The sequence below is a fragment of the Podarcis filfolensis genome, assembly GCF_964270895.1.
Source record: "Podarcis filfolensis genome assembly, chromosome: 8".
Classification (NCBI taxonomy): Eukaryota; Metazoa; Chordata; class Lepidosauria; order Squamata; family Lacertidae; genus Podarcis; species Podarcis filfolensis.
In genome coordinates this window covers 32646861-32662679 of record NC_139611.1, presented here as the reverse complement: position 1 = coordinate 32662679, position 15819 = coordinate 32646861, and the positions used below count along the sequence as shown (strand labels likewise).

Here is a 15819-nt window from a genome sequence, read left to right as displayed (position 1 = left end):
ATTGAAGGGTGCCAGGCTAGGGAGGATCCCCAACCCATATGCTGTATTGGCTATTCACTGACCTCTCAAGTTTGATATTCTTGCAATGGTTTCCTAAACCCTGCAATAACTTTTAAGAATCTTTACTTCAGATATGCAATTTTTTTTCTGTAAGAAGATAATAACTAAATCCTGAAACAAGGGATGACTTCAAATTATACATAGGTATTTGGGATATTAATTGAAGCTGCATGCACAGAATGGGAGTTCGTGACAGCTTTAAGGTTTCACAGGACTTTGCAAGAGTGATGGCTGGAGGGCAAGAAAACAGAGAAGAGGACTTTCATCTCTGAGTTACCACTGTGTGCAATCTGACCCAGCAAATTAGCAATCAAAATTCATTACCAGAGAGAGCCTGGCAGAGAGATTTGGCTACAGGAAAATCCATCTTGAGCCTTCTGCTCATATGTGAGCTGAACTAAATAACAGAAACTCCAAAGCAATTTGGAGCATGTTTTTATTTGGATGCCCTGGGACTTGCATTGTAATAACTCAATATGACTCTGCTTATCTTCTCCAGTGAAAATTCAGACAGAAAGCAGGTGCCTGCAAACAGATACAAAAGTCAGTTAAACCCAGCTGAGGACAGATGTGTATACTGTGCTATAAACACCCACACTAAACCCAACAAATTAGAATTCTGCACCAAGTGAAGCCAAAATTGGCACTAAAAGAGATCCTCAGTTCCGTGACTTTTTAAAGTTATGGAAACTGGATTACGTCAGATATGTTAGGATATGTTAGGATGTTACAGAGAATGTTCACATCTTAAATACATGTAACTTGAAGGCAGACTGGTTGAAATTGTGCAGGTTAAATAAAAGCTCTTTTTGCGCCAGGTCTGCTTGGTGTTGCTTGGCAAGATCTTTTAAGCTCTCTGCCTTGCTTGAGGGGGCAAGGACTGCCCAGCACACCAATTTGTGGAAGCTCTCATGGAATATTGTGGGAGCCATCCAAGTTCTCAAGAGCTCTCACCCAAGCATCCCTAAGCTTCCAGAGCCAGCATGCAAAGGGGACCTTACTCCCCATGCAAGGAAGAGAGCTTAACAGCTCTTTTTGTGCCAGATCAACTTGGGTTACAGATGGCTACTTGCACAATTAGAACAGCCAGGGGAGACTTGGTTCCAGGCAAAAGTATGCATAAGGCATTCTATGCAGAGTTGTGGTTTATAAGCACACCTGAAGACTTCTTGTGACAAACATGTGCTCAGGTCTATGGAAAAGAATCCAACTGTGCAAGAGGCTTGAAATAAATTGGTGGTCCCAGTCAGGGCAGCTGCCGGGGGGGGGCAAGGTGGGAGTTAATTTGGAAGACATAGCTACTGAGTCAGGCCTTAAGCTAACACAACCTCAAAAACCATCATTTATCTGTCACAGAAGCCAGGATCCTGCCTACACAAACTGGCCTGTTACTGAGAAAGGAAGAAAACAGCATCTTTTCTGCCTGTGTTGCAAAAGAATCAGAAAAGATTAATGCCCTCCCAGAATGGGGAAAAGCTGGTAATGAGTGTGCTGACTGAGCTGAGCTAAGATGTTGTCAACATACAACCTACTTACTACTTCTCAACTTTGTACAACTTAAAAAGCCCCTTGCACTGATGAAAGATGTTTTTGCTCTCCTCCGCACACCCAGAAAGTATTCTGTAGAATAGGAAGGTTGGCGCTTCACTGGCTGTTAAGATTCAGGAAGGATAAAAGATTCCCACTGGCCTTTTTATGCTTCCAAATATTAAAAGCCCCAGTTGGGTGGCTTCTGCAGTCTGGTGACATAAGTGCTGTGCACCTTCCAGTCCTCTAGAGGGCACACTCCCACTGTTACTTTCTTTTCTCAGCCCAAAGAGGTAAACACCAGCCATTTCTTTATTTGGGATAAAAAGAGGGCTTGCTGCAGAATGGATTCATAGAATCATAGAATCATAGAGTTGGAGGAGACCACAAGGGCCATCTAGTCCAACGTGCGGCAATGCAGGAATCTTTTGCCCAATGTGTGGCTCAAATCCATGACCCTGAGATTTAAGAGTCTCTACCAACTGAGTTGCACCACTTTGGACTACAAGAGAAGTGGGGTGGTGATATTGCTTTGGAATGCTCTCCAGAACTATTTTTAAAAATAAAATAATAATAATTGCAAGTTAAAAATAAGCGTCTGTTTCACATACAAGAGGTCTCAGGTTCAGTCTTTGGCATCTCCAGGTAGGGCTGGGAGAGACACCTGCCTGAATTCCTGGAGAGCCCCTGCCAGTCAATGTAGACAATACTCAACTAGATAGACCCATGGTCTGACTCTGTATACGACAGGTTTCCTCTGTTGCTGTGCGGATGGTGCTGTTTTGCTGACACAAGGATCCATATCAGAGACAATGCAACTGTTTGCATAGGTCCAAGGGAATGTGCTGTTGGCCAGTGCACAGATATCCCAAATCAAAATCTTTCCAATGAAAGCAGTCATTACAGCTCACATCAGGAACAGCGTTTCTGCCATTTTTTCTGCCAACGATCAATAAGTGATTGGTTGAGGCTTGGTGCAGTGATTCTTAAATTAACCAACAGAGGCCAAATTAGACGAGGCAAAGCAGAAAGGCCCCATTTGTGATGCAATGAGCAAAAGAAAAAGAAATGTTTGCTCATTTGTAATCCTGGTTTTGGACAGTCAAGCGCATGCAGCAAGTTGGAAACGGGTACAGTAGATGCCCTTGGCGCTGGATTTCCTGAGCCTTCTCTTACAGCCTCTCCATGAGCTGAATGCTTAAAAAGCACTCTTGTAAAAACCCAGGCAGTTCATGAAGGTTGATACCTGATCTACACAAGGCAGCAGCAGAATGAAGTGGTAGAATGAACTGCATCATTTCAGACTGCGGGGTGAACCATGCTCTTTATTGCTCCCGTACATTACATACGAACAAACAAAACACTCTGCAATCAGAAAAGTAGAACAGCGGGAAGTAGACCGAGATTGAATCCCTAGGCTTATCTGCCAGCTTTCTTTTGTTTTTACTTGGAGTATGAAACAGCAATCAAAACTGGGAGCCTCCCCAACTTGTATTCTGAAGTGGTACCACCCACTCTACTATTTCCAACACGGTACAGCTTCATTCCTCTATCTCTGTAGATAAAAGTCCATGGTTCTCCATGCAAACCCAAGAAAACAATTCACTATGGACTTATGAAGGTAAAATGCCCTCTGCAGAAACCTTTGTGTCTTCCAAACTGAGAGGTCTACGCATCAGCATGAATACCCAAAAGCAGCATATGTGTCATGGGGGACATCTTTCAAGAAGTTCTGTTTCTTCCCTTTGGAGCTTTGTGGCTGGGTGCAAATAGCTGCTGGGTTATAAAGCTGAAGGTTTCCTTTTCTCTGTCTTGCTAGGAATCTGTGGCACTCCAAATGCTGTCAGACTACAATCCCCATCTTTCCCTGACTGTTGGCCATGCCAGCTGGGACCAATGGTAGCTGGAGATAACATAGGAAGGGGCACAGCTTCCTTATTCCTGGTTTAAATCTTGACATAAGAACATAAGCAGAGCCTGCTGGATTAGGCTAAAGAGGACCCATCTCATCCAGCATCCAATTCTGGGAACCTGCCAAGAGGATTCAAGTGCAATAGCACTTGCTCCTCCTGTGGTCAAATTCTACACTACAAGACACAAAGTTGGAGGAAGCCTTTTTAAAAGATGAACAAGGAACAAAGAACAAATGGGGCATATGAGATAACCTTCCATCCTCAAGCTCTGCCATTATAAGAAAATAAGCTTTAAATCAGATTTAAGGCTGGTCATGCTCTGCTAAGTGTGCTAATATTTTTACCCAGTCTCTCCTGCAGCTGTTTAAATATTTGGAAGCACAAAAAGGCCAGTGGGACCCTTTTATCCTTTCTGAATCTTAACGGCCAGTGACGCACCAACCTTCCTCTTCTACAGAATACTTTCTGGGTGTGCGGAGGAGAGCAAAAACATTTCATGGATTCACCTCCATCCCCACCAACTGAGTTAAGAGATCTTTAGTTCTGCAAAGGTCGGAGCTTGCTGTGTGGTCATCAGATAAAATATCTGCAGGTTGCTGGAGATCCAACACACCAAAGCTACACCAGGTGTTGCTTTAAGTCCTGTGCTGTTTTGTTAACACTCTTCTTTTTAAACTATGCCTTTTCAAATTCACTTTGGCTATATCCATGTTAGGCAACTATGTATTTATTTCGAACCCTTCCCTTGCCTTCAAGGAGCTCAAGGGGGCTCCTGCTGGTTTGCCAGCAACAACCCCTTTTGGACAAAGATGACTTGACCTGACTCTTGACCTGACTTGACTCTAGTTAACTTATGACTGGATTACTGCAACACTTTCTACTTGGGGCTGCCCTTGAAGACGCCTTGGAAATTTCAGTTGGTCCAAACTGCAGCAGCCAGATTACTGGCCAGGATTCCATTTGTTTTTAAAACAGCTGCCCTGATGGCCAGCTTGTTTCCGGTCCCAATGCAAGGTATGCTCCAGATACCTGAAAGGCCACCTCCTTCCCAACAGACCCTGCCAGGTAGTAAGATTGGCAGAGAAAGCCAATCTCTAGAGTCTGAGCTGTTCCACTGTCCTCAAAAGCTCAGGGTGGTGGCAACCCAGGAAATGCCATTCTGTGGGGCAACCCCTAAGTGGTGGAACTCCCATCCAACAGAAGTACATCCGGCACCATTGTTTTACAGCTTTCAGGAAATACTGAAAACACACCTCTTCACCCCAGCTTTTGACACTTGAGATGTATATTTTCAAGGCCCTTGTTATTTCTGTGATTGTAAGTTCTTTTAAACTGTTTTTAACAGTGTGTTTTAATTGTTGTAACCACCTTGGGATCTTAAGCTGAAAGGCAGGTAAATGATGATGATGATGATGATGATGATGATGATGATGATGATAAATGTTCTCCCCTTCTATCACTTCTCTGTGATAGGTTAGGACAAGAATTACCCCAGAGAAGAAATTAGAACCTGAGTCTCCCATATCTAAGTCCAACACTTTAGCCATTACATTATATTCCCCACCCCCAGAAAAAAAAAGCTTAATAAGCCACTGTGCTATGTCAGATCTAACTCCCAGCTCATCCATAAGCCCATTAGGTGGCCTTAGACAAACTCAGAAGGGTCATTTCAACATTGCCCTGCCTCACAGGGCTGTTGTAAAGATTTACTGAAATAATGCACTATATAAATGCTAAGTGCACAATGAGTCAGTGAATCATCTGGCTGTTAACCAGAAGGTTGGCGGTTCGAGCCCACCCTGGGACGGCTGTGGGCAGGATTCCTGCACTGCAGGGCGTTGGACTAGATGACCCTCGGGTTCCCTCCCAACTCAACAATTCTATGATTCTACGTGTGTGCTTCAGGAATTAATTTAATCCTCTAAATTATGGGTTGTCAACAGTTCCACCAAAGGCGGAAACAATTCAAACCTACTCAGTTCCTAATGAAATGTTGATATGCACAGTACATTCATAGCTGCTGACATTAAGCTGTGCCAATCCCCCAACGGTACTGCTCCAAGGGTTCCTGTTTGAGTTCAGGAGCCAACCATGGCTGGTCTCCAGCACCCTACCAGGTGCCACCTGGCTCCCCAATTACCAGCTCGCTTCCCTTTCCATGCTTCTTGAAGCTGCTCATAGAAGCTGGAGGGAAGAACTCACTCCTATGCAAGCTCCTGGCCCGCCTTTGGTTTTCTGGCTTGTTTTGCAGCTGGGAAAAGGGGCCAGGAAGCCAAGAGGAAATGGCGCTGGAGGCAGAGCAGGGCATGGAGAGAACTGCCTGCTTTGTACGCCCTTCTGCCTCTGCCCTTGTCAGGGTTTCCAAGGATTGTTTGACTGGAAAAGAAGGGACTCTATACATGTCCCTCAATCTCTACCCCTGAAAAGGTTCAAAATTGGAGCGAGATATGAGACCCTTGCTGTTTTTGCTTACTTATGCATTCCTCCCCCTTCCTTAATATGGTGCGCATCTGTAGTAGTTAAATCATAGAATCATCAAATTGTAGACGAACCCCTTCTCCCATGCAAACCTGCCATCTAATGAGACCTTGCTTCAGTTGTCATCACCAACAGAGATGCCACTGGCAGCAACAAGGCCTTTTCCATAGTGGCACCCAAGTCAATGGAGTTTGTCTAGCCCCTATTTGACCATCAAGAGTGTGCTATTTTGCTGGGTTTGTGAGCTAACATTGTTGGTCTGTATATATCTGCTGACAGTAAGAGCTGTTGGACAGTGGACCATTTTGGATGGAGCTGGATTCTACTGCATAGGTTTTTCAACAGAGGTTGGATTCTTAGCTGTGATTCCTGCATTGCAGTGGGTTAGACGAACCTTGGTGTCCCTCCCAACTCTACTTTTATGTGTGTGTGCATGTGTGTACAAACACACACACACACAGTTTGCAAAAAAAAATTCAGTGTGGTTTACAAAAGGAGTAATATAACTCGTCTATCATTTCCTGCTGGTGCTGTTTGCTTCTAATGTTGTTTGTAGTTTCATCTGTTGCTGATCTCAGGAGCCTTCAGGCAGCAACCTACCATTTAAATAAATACAATTCAGAAGACGAGAGTATATTGATTTGATGTGCTGCTAAGTCAACGTGCAGTGGAAGAGGGGAGCGGAGAGCCCGGCTTGATGGCAAAACTACCTGCTGACCGCCGCTTTAATGACAAGCCATGTCTAAAGATCAAACTCTACCATTGCTAAAGCCAGATTGACACCGTTGCAAAGCCCTATTAAAGAACAGAGTGAGAACTTTCTAGGATTCCCCCTAGAAAAAGTTGATGTACTCTTAACTGAATGGAACACATTCCAACTGGATGGAAGTGCCTTTGTGAAACAGACCATAATCCACCTTGCATTGGGAGAGCCTTTTCCATTTTTACAGCAGAAACTGCACTTTATTCCTTTCTGAATTCCAACCCACCCCTTCTAATAACGGGAGGCTTTTAAGGCAGGTTTCTATCCCGATGCATGCCAGATAATCTCCCTAGAATGTTTTGAGATTGAAGTAGAGGCGAGGCACTACAATCTCCTCAGCCTTACGATACCTGGAATTTACCTTTGGGATCAAAGTTGGATCAAAATCTAAGCAGGGCTCTGTCCTCATAGAAAATACACAGAAGAAGATTCAATCAAGAGCGAGCCTGGCTCTGAAAACGTCCTCGCTTCGGTGGTGACGACCGTGAAGAAGGCTCCTTTGAATGCATAAGAACCGAGCACCTCAAACAAGGGCTGTAAACTGTGTCTGTGAATATCCTCAGCTCTAGAATCTCATTCTCTGTTTGGAATCAGTAGGTTTAGTTCAAACTGCAAGCAAGGCAGTAAAAACGTTGCCGCACTATTCCTCTTCAGGCTGTTGCTGGGGAGGAATATTCCTCCTGCATGCACAAAACTAGCACAGGCTAGAATTGTTCACCCCAACTAATTCTTCAACTAGTTTTTTTCTTCCCACATGCAAGGTGTTCTTGGGTAGAGGGCTCATAGCTCAGGCTTGGGAGCACATTCTTTCATAGGAATCTGCCTTATACCAAGTCAGACCTTGGGTCCATCTAGGTTAGTACTGTCTACACTGACTGTCCAGCAGCATTTCAGGGTTACAAGGAACAAGTACTTCCTTGTCCTACCTGGAAATGCTGGGGATTGAAGCTGGGACCTTCCGCATGCAAGAGCCCTTCTGCTCTAGTCCTTTCCCCATTTGCATGCAGAAGATCCCAGCTTTAGTCCCCGGCATTCTGCAGTGAGAAGGACCAGAGAGGATGGGGAGGACCTCTTTCCTGCCTAAAACTCTGGAGAGCAGCTGCCAATCAGAGGAGACAATCCTGGTCTAGTTAGTTAGATAGAGTCTGACCTGGTGTAAGGGCAGATTTCTTAATTTCTTTCTTTTTTATGTGGAGGTGCATTCAGGCAAACAGAGTATAAGAGGCTGCCTTAGCCAGACCCTGGAGTCCATTTAGCTGAGCAGGATTGGCAGCTCTCCAGGGGTTTACACAGAGGTCATTCCTAGCTCCCTGTAACTGGATTAAGAACAGGGATTGAACCCAGGAGCTTCCAAATACAACAGATGCACCTTAGTCCACTTATGTGCACAGATACAATTCTGCTTCGCAGAGATGCTCTGCAGATGGGAGTGGGTTCTGACTATAAGCTTTTTCATTCAGGGCATTTCTTCTAATATGATTTACTGTCCTCTTTGATCTAGGGGACCTTCTCTAAAGGTTAATTTAAAATCATGTCCCTTAAAGTGTCTGGACTGGGCCAAAGAAAAATCTGTGATGTGAAAAGATATTCTCCAACATAACAATTATTTCCCATTTTCAACTGTAGAAAATGAATGTGTTTAAGCAATTAGCATGCTAAGCAATTATTAAACGGAAGAACTGATCACAGAAATATTCTAAAGCATATATAGAACACAGTTGTTTTATTTTATCCTTGAGCTTCATTGGGAGCACTCAGATCCAAAGTCACAGTTATCTTCTTGGAGTTAACAAGTAACTCAACTTCAAACACGGGGCTCATTTATTTTTAAAATTTATGCCTGTATTTCATCCAGTATTCATAATGAAGCCTTTCAATAATGAATTACAATACAAATGAAGGGGGAGAGCTGATAAATTTTTCAGCGCGCATTTAATTCACTATTACATAAATAAATTTATCACTGCAATCATTCCCAAGCAATGCTTAAACTATAAATACGAGCCCAGTTAATTTTTTCTAAAACATCCAAAGTCTCAATCAGCATGAGCCGTTTCATGCAATTGCTCTGCCGACTCGCGACCGCGGTGCTTAGGTGGAGAGTGCAGGTTGCCATTGGAGACGTAGGAAAGGAATACAGCGCTTGATTAAATGAGCTTCTCGGCTACTACAGAATCAGCTGTGTGCTTTTGCTACCCTAAGTGTCTGAGCTTTGTCACGGCGGCCATTTATAACAGGGACCTGAACGGCATCCCTTGTACAGTAAGGAATTGAACATCACATGCCAAGCAAACGAGACTGCTAAAGATACAGCATCCTGTCCACCTGCTTTTAGCTAATAGAACAGGGGTCATCTGTGCTGGGCTTCACGTCGCCTTCCAGCAATAGATTCATCACCGCCTTTGTCAAATAGCTGCAAGTCCCTCTCTTTCCCAGCGGAGGAGTGTTGTAAAAGGGAGTCATGTCATCCTGCATAAGATAAACACAGTTTGATCTCAGTCACAATGCTGATGGGTAACAATCAGACACAACTGAGGACAAGGAGGGAGCCACAGATGGAAAAGCAGGGTGGTGATGAAGAGGGCACTTCACACACTTGATATTCTCTGTCATGCAGTCTGATAAATATTTTGGATTCCAACCAAATAGCAAATGGGGAACTGGGAGGGAGACAGTGGGAACAAGGAAGCTTCTTAACAGCAACAGAGGCAGACAAAAAAATCATCTGATATGCATTGTCTCAAACACTGTGAGTCAGAGATCTCATGCTGCTTCAGAACATCAGCTTTAGGCCGTGGGAAGGCAGCCGCAGATCATACCGTAGTCTTTCAGTGAGTCACCACTTCATTGGTGCCAAAGGTACAGAGCTCATCAAGCTGCAGGCTCACCTTTTGCGAGAAGCAATTGTCCCCAAGCAAGGAGATGAGTGGCGGAGGAGGCATGATCATGGTTGTGTGCCCTGTAGTGATAGTGAACCTTCCCCCTGGGCTCAATGGAGAAGCCCGTGGCTTTCGAGGGCACGGATAGCACAGCAGAGCTCCTGTGGGCTACAGATGCAAGTGGCGGCAGAGGAAGGAGGGAGAGGGTGGAGCACATGGGCAGTGATGGGACAGTGGTAGCAGGAGGAGCAGACAACCAGCAGAAGGGAGGTGGGAACGGGGGAGGGAGAATTTGAAAAAAGAAATGTGCAAGATTGTAGGTGTCTGTTTCATCTGATGCCCATGCCATGATTATGTACTTTCACAAACACTTTGGGTGAAGCATTGGATTTCAGCCACCCATCTGTGAATTACACAATTCCTTGATTTGCTTCCTGTAGGAGTGTGGCATGAAGCTTGACTCAGCTTTGCTCATTAGGAAGAAAAGTTCTATTCTTTTCTTCCTTGCCCAGCAATAAGAGCCTCTGTAGAGTATCAGGTGAGGACCAGAGAGATCCAGGTTCAAATCCCCAATTCAGACACAGAACTATGTGGTTACTCCTTGGGCCAATCAGTGTCTCCAAGCTTAGCACAGCACACAGAGCTGCTGTGGAACAAAAGTGTCTGTGGAGGAGGGAGAGGGAGGAACAACACCCTCAGCTCCTTGGAAGCATGGTGTGATAGAAACATAATAAAATTGCATGTGAGAGAAACAGTTGCTTGCTCTGCCATTTAGACATGAGGCAGCCACCTTTACTAATATATGTAGGAATATATGGCGATATAGCTCCATGTTCTAAAATACAGTGATTTGGAACCTATGACCACAGATGCCCCATTCCTGTTCTAAAAAAAGATACGGGAAGAAACAACCCATCTCACACATTTGTATTTAGAAGCATGCAGAATGTCATCAATATGATGGTTTAGAACAGTGATGGCCAAACTTGGCCCGCCAGCTGTATTGGGACTACAACTCCCATCATTCCTAGCTAACAGGACCAGTGGTCAGGGATGAGGGGAACTGTAGTCCCAAAACAGCTGGAGGGCCAAGTTTGGCCAACACTGCTTTAGAAGTATCAATTTTGGAAGCTACTGTTTTACAGAAACAGAGACAAAGGTTGTGTGGGCAGGTGTGGATAAACCAGGAATGATTTTCAAGTGTGGATTTTGATCTGAGCCAGAGAGGAAAAGGTTTTGATTATGCTCGCCTATTCTTTAAGACAAGCTCCTGAAGCTGATATGTGGGCCAAAGTGCAGCAAACCTTACCAACACCTCTGGCAAAAAAAGGCTCACAGCTGTGCATGCCTGTGGAAACATTATTTCTTTCCTGAGGATCCCCATAAAGAAGTTGCTATTCATCAATCTCATACACTAAGGGTGAGGAGAGCCATCCTAGCACAGTGGAATCATTGTGAATGTGACATTGTTTAGAATTTTAAAGAAATTTGCTCCTGTGAAGACTGCCGGACACCTCACAAACCAAATGAAAAAAACACTGGCCTTGTGGATTAATCAATCCTAGTAAGAAACAAGAGCAAAAGAGGCATTAGGCCAGTGGTGGCCAAACTTGGCCCTCCAGCTGTTTTGAGACTACAATTCCCATCATCCCTGACCACTGTTCTTGTTAGCTACGGATGATGTGAGTTGTAGTCCCAATATAGCTGGAAGGCCAAGTTTGGCCACCACTGCATTAGGCTTTGGCATGTGAATTGTACTGACTTGTTTCTCGGTGCCCTTGAGCTTGTTCTGGTCCTTCTGGAAATCATGAAATGCTTCTTTCACCAGTCCATCCAAGTCCACTTTATCCTGAAACTCTAATTCAGGGTTTCTTTCCAGAATAACGGAGACAACCATCAACAACTAAAGAATAAAATAAAAGCAAACGATTTAGACACACTACCTTCCCTTTCAAGGGCAGTTTAAAATCTGGGTAGTTTCAAGCCACAAAGTAAAATGGGAAATTAGACATGACCAAAAACATACATAAAATATACCCAACACTTAGACATTTATGGTGGAGGAATACTCAAAAAATCATTACAATAGCCCCATTCATGTACATTTAGGGTGCTCAAGCCTTGAAGAAAGAACTGTGCATCCCTGCTCCCAACACTTGTGCGCTGAGCATGGACATCCGAAGAAGAACCCCTAGAAATGAGCAGCTGTTCACACACAGCAGTTCCTCTTCATATGTCCGTGTGTTGGAGGAGACTTAGCTTAGCCATGCAGGATTGAGGGTGGAGCCAGCAATACAACCTAGTCTTTCAATGCATGAGTGCCCCACTAGTGTTTAAGGTGTGAATAGAGGTAATGATCTGAAGTAGAAATAATAATAGCCAGATGTTGGATAAGAGGTGTAATTACTGGTAAAGATAAACATCCATGGATTTGAAATACAGTGACGAAAGAAAAAGCCATTTGAAATATTTTCTGTTCTGCCTTCCTTTCCACTTACTCATATAAACTCTCTGTTCCTTTCCCTGCCCCAAACTTAAACTTCATGGAAAGCAAATAATTTTCTTTTGACACATAACATAATGATTAGTCTTGCAGCTGACAAAGCTGAACTCAGGTTTTTGTTTTTTTTTGTTTTTGCTGTTTTCAAATAATGCAAGAAACAACACTTGGTGGTGGTGGTGGGAATCCTTAAAGATCTATTTCCTGAGAACTGAATAATCAGCAAACAGTGGTCACCATCTAGAGAACTGGTTTTGAGTGATCCCTGGAGTTTTGTGCACAACGTGCGGAACCTGAGGCTTCTTCTTTTTAACATCAGTTCTCTCCACCATCACTCCACATAAACTGCATCACAAATTGACACTTAAAAGATAATAAATAAAACCACTGGGTGTGGAATACAGAACTAAGGAAGCTGCCTCCCACCAAGTCAGACCATTGGGCCCAGTACTGTCTACACCAGGGTTTCCCAAACTTGGGACTCCAGCTGTTTTTGGACTACAATTCCCATCATCCCTAGCCAGCAGGACCAGTGGTCAGGGATGATGGGAACTGTAGTCCAAAAACAACAAATGGAGACTCAAATTTGGGAAACCCTGGTCTACACTGACAGGTGGTGATACTCCAGGATTTCAGGCAGGGGTCTTTCCCAAACCTATCTGTAAACACCAGGGATTGAACCTGGGATGTTCTGCATGCAGAGAAGATGCCCCATCCATGAGCTGTAGCCCTTCCCTGCTGTGCAGCACTAGGCAACTGTTAGCTACCATTCAATATATTTCTGAGGACCACTGAAAGTTGAGAAACATTGTTGTCCATCAGGAGGATAAAGCTATCAATGACCACTGGCCATGCTGGCTATGCTCTACCTCACCTGTCAGAGGCTGTGTGCTCCTGGATAGAAGTTGCTGGGAATCACTAATGGGTACAGTGCTGTTACACTTCAGTTCTGGTTTTTGGGGTTTCGATAGGCATCTATAGAACAGGATGCTGGAGTAGATGGGCCTTTGGCCTGAACCATCAGGGCTATTCTTACATCACCAAGACATTTGTTATTACTTATTCTAATTATGATGTCAGGAGACTACAGGACAAGATTGAGACAAGACTGAGACAGTGTCATTTTCTTTGAAAGTCTTTCATGGCTTAAGTCCCTGAACACATTCATTCACTCGCTGCTTTTTTAAAATGTAAGATGAAACAACTAATTCATATCTCTCATCATCGTATGGTACAAACCTCTACAATGATTTGCCTGTATTCAGGCTGATCAATACTCTTTAACATGTCCTCAACCAGAAGGGAAAAGTTCATTTCATACATGGTCATGTCTGACAATGTTGGTTGCTGTAAAACAAACAAACAAAAGCAGATGCTTAAGTGAACTTTAATAGCAATATCAGTCAATTTCTAGAAAGTAGAAAGCATTTGGCAAATATGTTGTTTGATAACTGAAAACAAGCACATGCCCTATTTCTTCAAGGTGGTGAATGAGTTATTTGAACCAATTATAGGTGTCATCTGCCTGGGTAAGATTAAGCTCCTTTCAGAACAAGGAATTATTTTAATGCACAAGTCTGACACATCCAAAGTTCTTCTGGTACTGAACAGCCAAGAAATCAACAATTAATTCCACTTCTCTTTGGAATTTGTAGACTGTCTTATGCAATTATGCAAGGCTTTGCCAATTTAAAGTGCTTTGCACTACAAAACTACCAACTAGCTCAACAATACTCCCGTTTTACACATAAGGAACCAAGGCTCAGAATTGAGCCTAAGTTCAGAACAAAGAGCATGGAGAAACTTGAAAATCTTGGACATATCCATTAACAGCGAGGGATACACTACAAGGGATGAATGGATATAGGTGACACCTCCACGATCAATAGAACTTGATTGGATAGGAACTCTGTGGCCAATACCAAGGCAGTTGGACTACATGGGACTTTGACTTGATCCAGCAGGCTCTGTTGTCCTTGTGTCCAGACTAGCATGACAGTATCCATGGGGAGGGGAGGAACTGAATTCTGGGACTCAGAGGCGCCAGGTCACCCCCAAGATTGAGGGGGCCTGGCATGCATTGTGCGGGCAACAGAGGACAAGTGCTCTGGAGGAACTGGCCATTGGCTCTCCAAAATATGCAGGGCTGCCTCCAGATTGAGGGGACCCAACCCTCTTAAAACAAATATTGAGGGGGCCGAGGTGCCTTCGGCCCCCTAAAGTTGGCACGCCTGCTGGGACTCAAGTTACAAGCCTAGCTTTCTGACCACTGGTGAACATTTGCTTCCTCTCTGAGAAAACAAAGTAAAGGTAAAGGTAAAGGGACCCCTGACCATTGGGTCCAGTCGTGGCCAACTCTGGGGTTGCGGCGCTCATCTCGCTTTATTGGCCGAGGGAGCCGGCGTACAGCTTCCAGGTCATGTGGCCAGCATGACTAAGCCGCTTCTGGCGAACCAGAGCAGCACACGGAAACGCTGTTTACCTTCCCGCCGGAGCGGTACCTATTTATCTACTTGCACTTGATGTGCTTTCGAACTGCTAGGTTGGCAGGAGCAGGGACCGAGCAACGGGAGCTCACCCCATTGCGGCGATTCAAACCACCAAACTTCTGATCGGCAAGTCCTAGGCTCTGTGGTTTAACCCACAGCGCCACCCGCGTCCCTGTCTGAGAAAATAAGGTAGTCATCTAAAAACAAAAGTGACTTAAGAGCACCATGTGGGTGGTTTTACCTGTGGCAAAAAATTCCCTGCTACTATTAAACCGTTGGGTGTTCTCTCCAAGATTTGCCACACCCTGTCATAGAACCCACTGGGAGTTCGATTCAATGAACCATCAATCTGACGTCTGTTCAACCAGCATCTGAAAACAAAAAGAAGAAGAGGAAAAAGAAGAAAATGTGGATGAGCTCACAAAAGCAATCTGTTTCCAGATCAAAACAATGCTTGCTTTGTGGATTAATTAAACCCAGTATGAAATAAAAGCAAAAAAAATCAATCCATCAATAATGCAAAACACAGCATGCTGTGCTGCGTTTCTAGCTAAATGTTTCATACGATTATTTTAATGAAAAGGACAAAAGTAGACTCTAATGAGAACAAAGCAAAATGCTCAGCCTCACAGTCATAGTGTTAAAGTTAAACGTGTGCCTTATTAATAGGTCTAAAGATTTTCAAAAAGTTAAATCTCTTTAAGTGGGAAAACAAAGGAAATCAACCAAATTAATCTCTTCAGGTCACAACCAAAAGTTAATCTACTAGAGGCAGTCAAAGCCTTCAAGCGAAAAAGCATCCTGGCTTTTCAGCTTTTTCACCATCTTGACACGTTTGAAAAATGTAAGCAAAGCTTGAGCCTGTAATTCATCTCAACTGTCGCCCAGTGCCCTAACATCATTTTAAAAAGTTATATTTCATTTAGGAAGTTACCATCACCTGTTCTTTTTTGCAACTAAAGATCCCAGGGCTCAGCTCAGCTGAGGTTAAAATAACAAGGCAATTTGGGGTGACTTTAGCCCTCCCCATGTCAAACTGCAACACAGCAACTGAGCTGGATCAGGGCCCACAGAAAACTTCATGTTGCTCTGCTTTTTATATGTTCTACTTTTAAGTACACTACATAGCTATGTTTCTCTATGTCCATGAGCTTTGCAAGAAGTGAGGCTGTCTGGAATGCTGCCTACAGAGTGATGAAGAGCTCTGGAT

The 15819-nt window shown here is 43.9% G+C and overlaps 1 protein-coding gene across 10 annotated transcripts in view; it reads right to left on the bottom strand.

Moving 5' to 3' along the window:
- Window positions 1–8449: 8449 nt before the first annotated feature.
- The window catches only part of PHKB (phosphorylase kinase regulatory subunit beta), a 130392-nt gene continuing 123022 nt past the window's right edge, over window positions 8450–15819 (bottom strand). For all 10 annotated transcript variants that reach the window (XM_083626002.1, XM_083626003.1, XM_083625999.1 and 7 more), the window contains 4 exons: window positions 14851–14980; window positions 13360–13467; window positions 11383–11523; window positions 8450–9210 (listed from right to left, as the gene is read on the bottom strand). In XM_083626002.1, coding sequence (XP_083482128.1) covers window positions 9073–9210; window positions 11383–11523; window positions 13360–13467; window positions 14851–14980 — 517 coding nt within the window. In that variant the 3' untranslated portion in view covers window positions 8450–9072. The remainder of the gene's footprint in view (window positions 9211–11382; window positions 11524–13359; window positions 13468–14850; window positions 14981–15819) is intronic.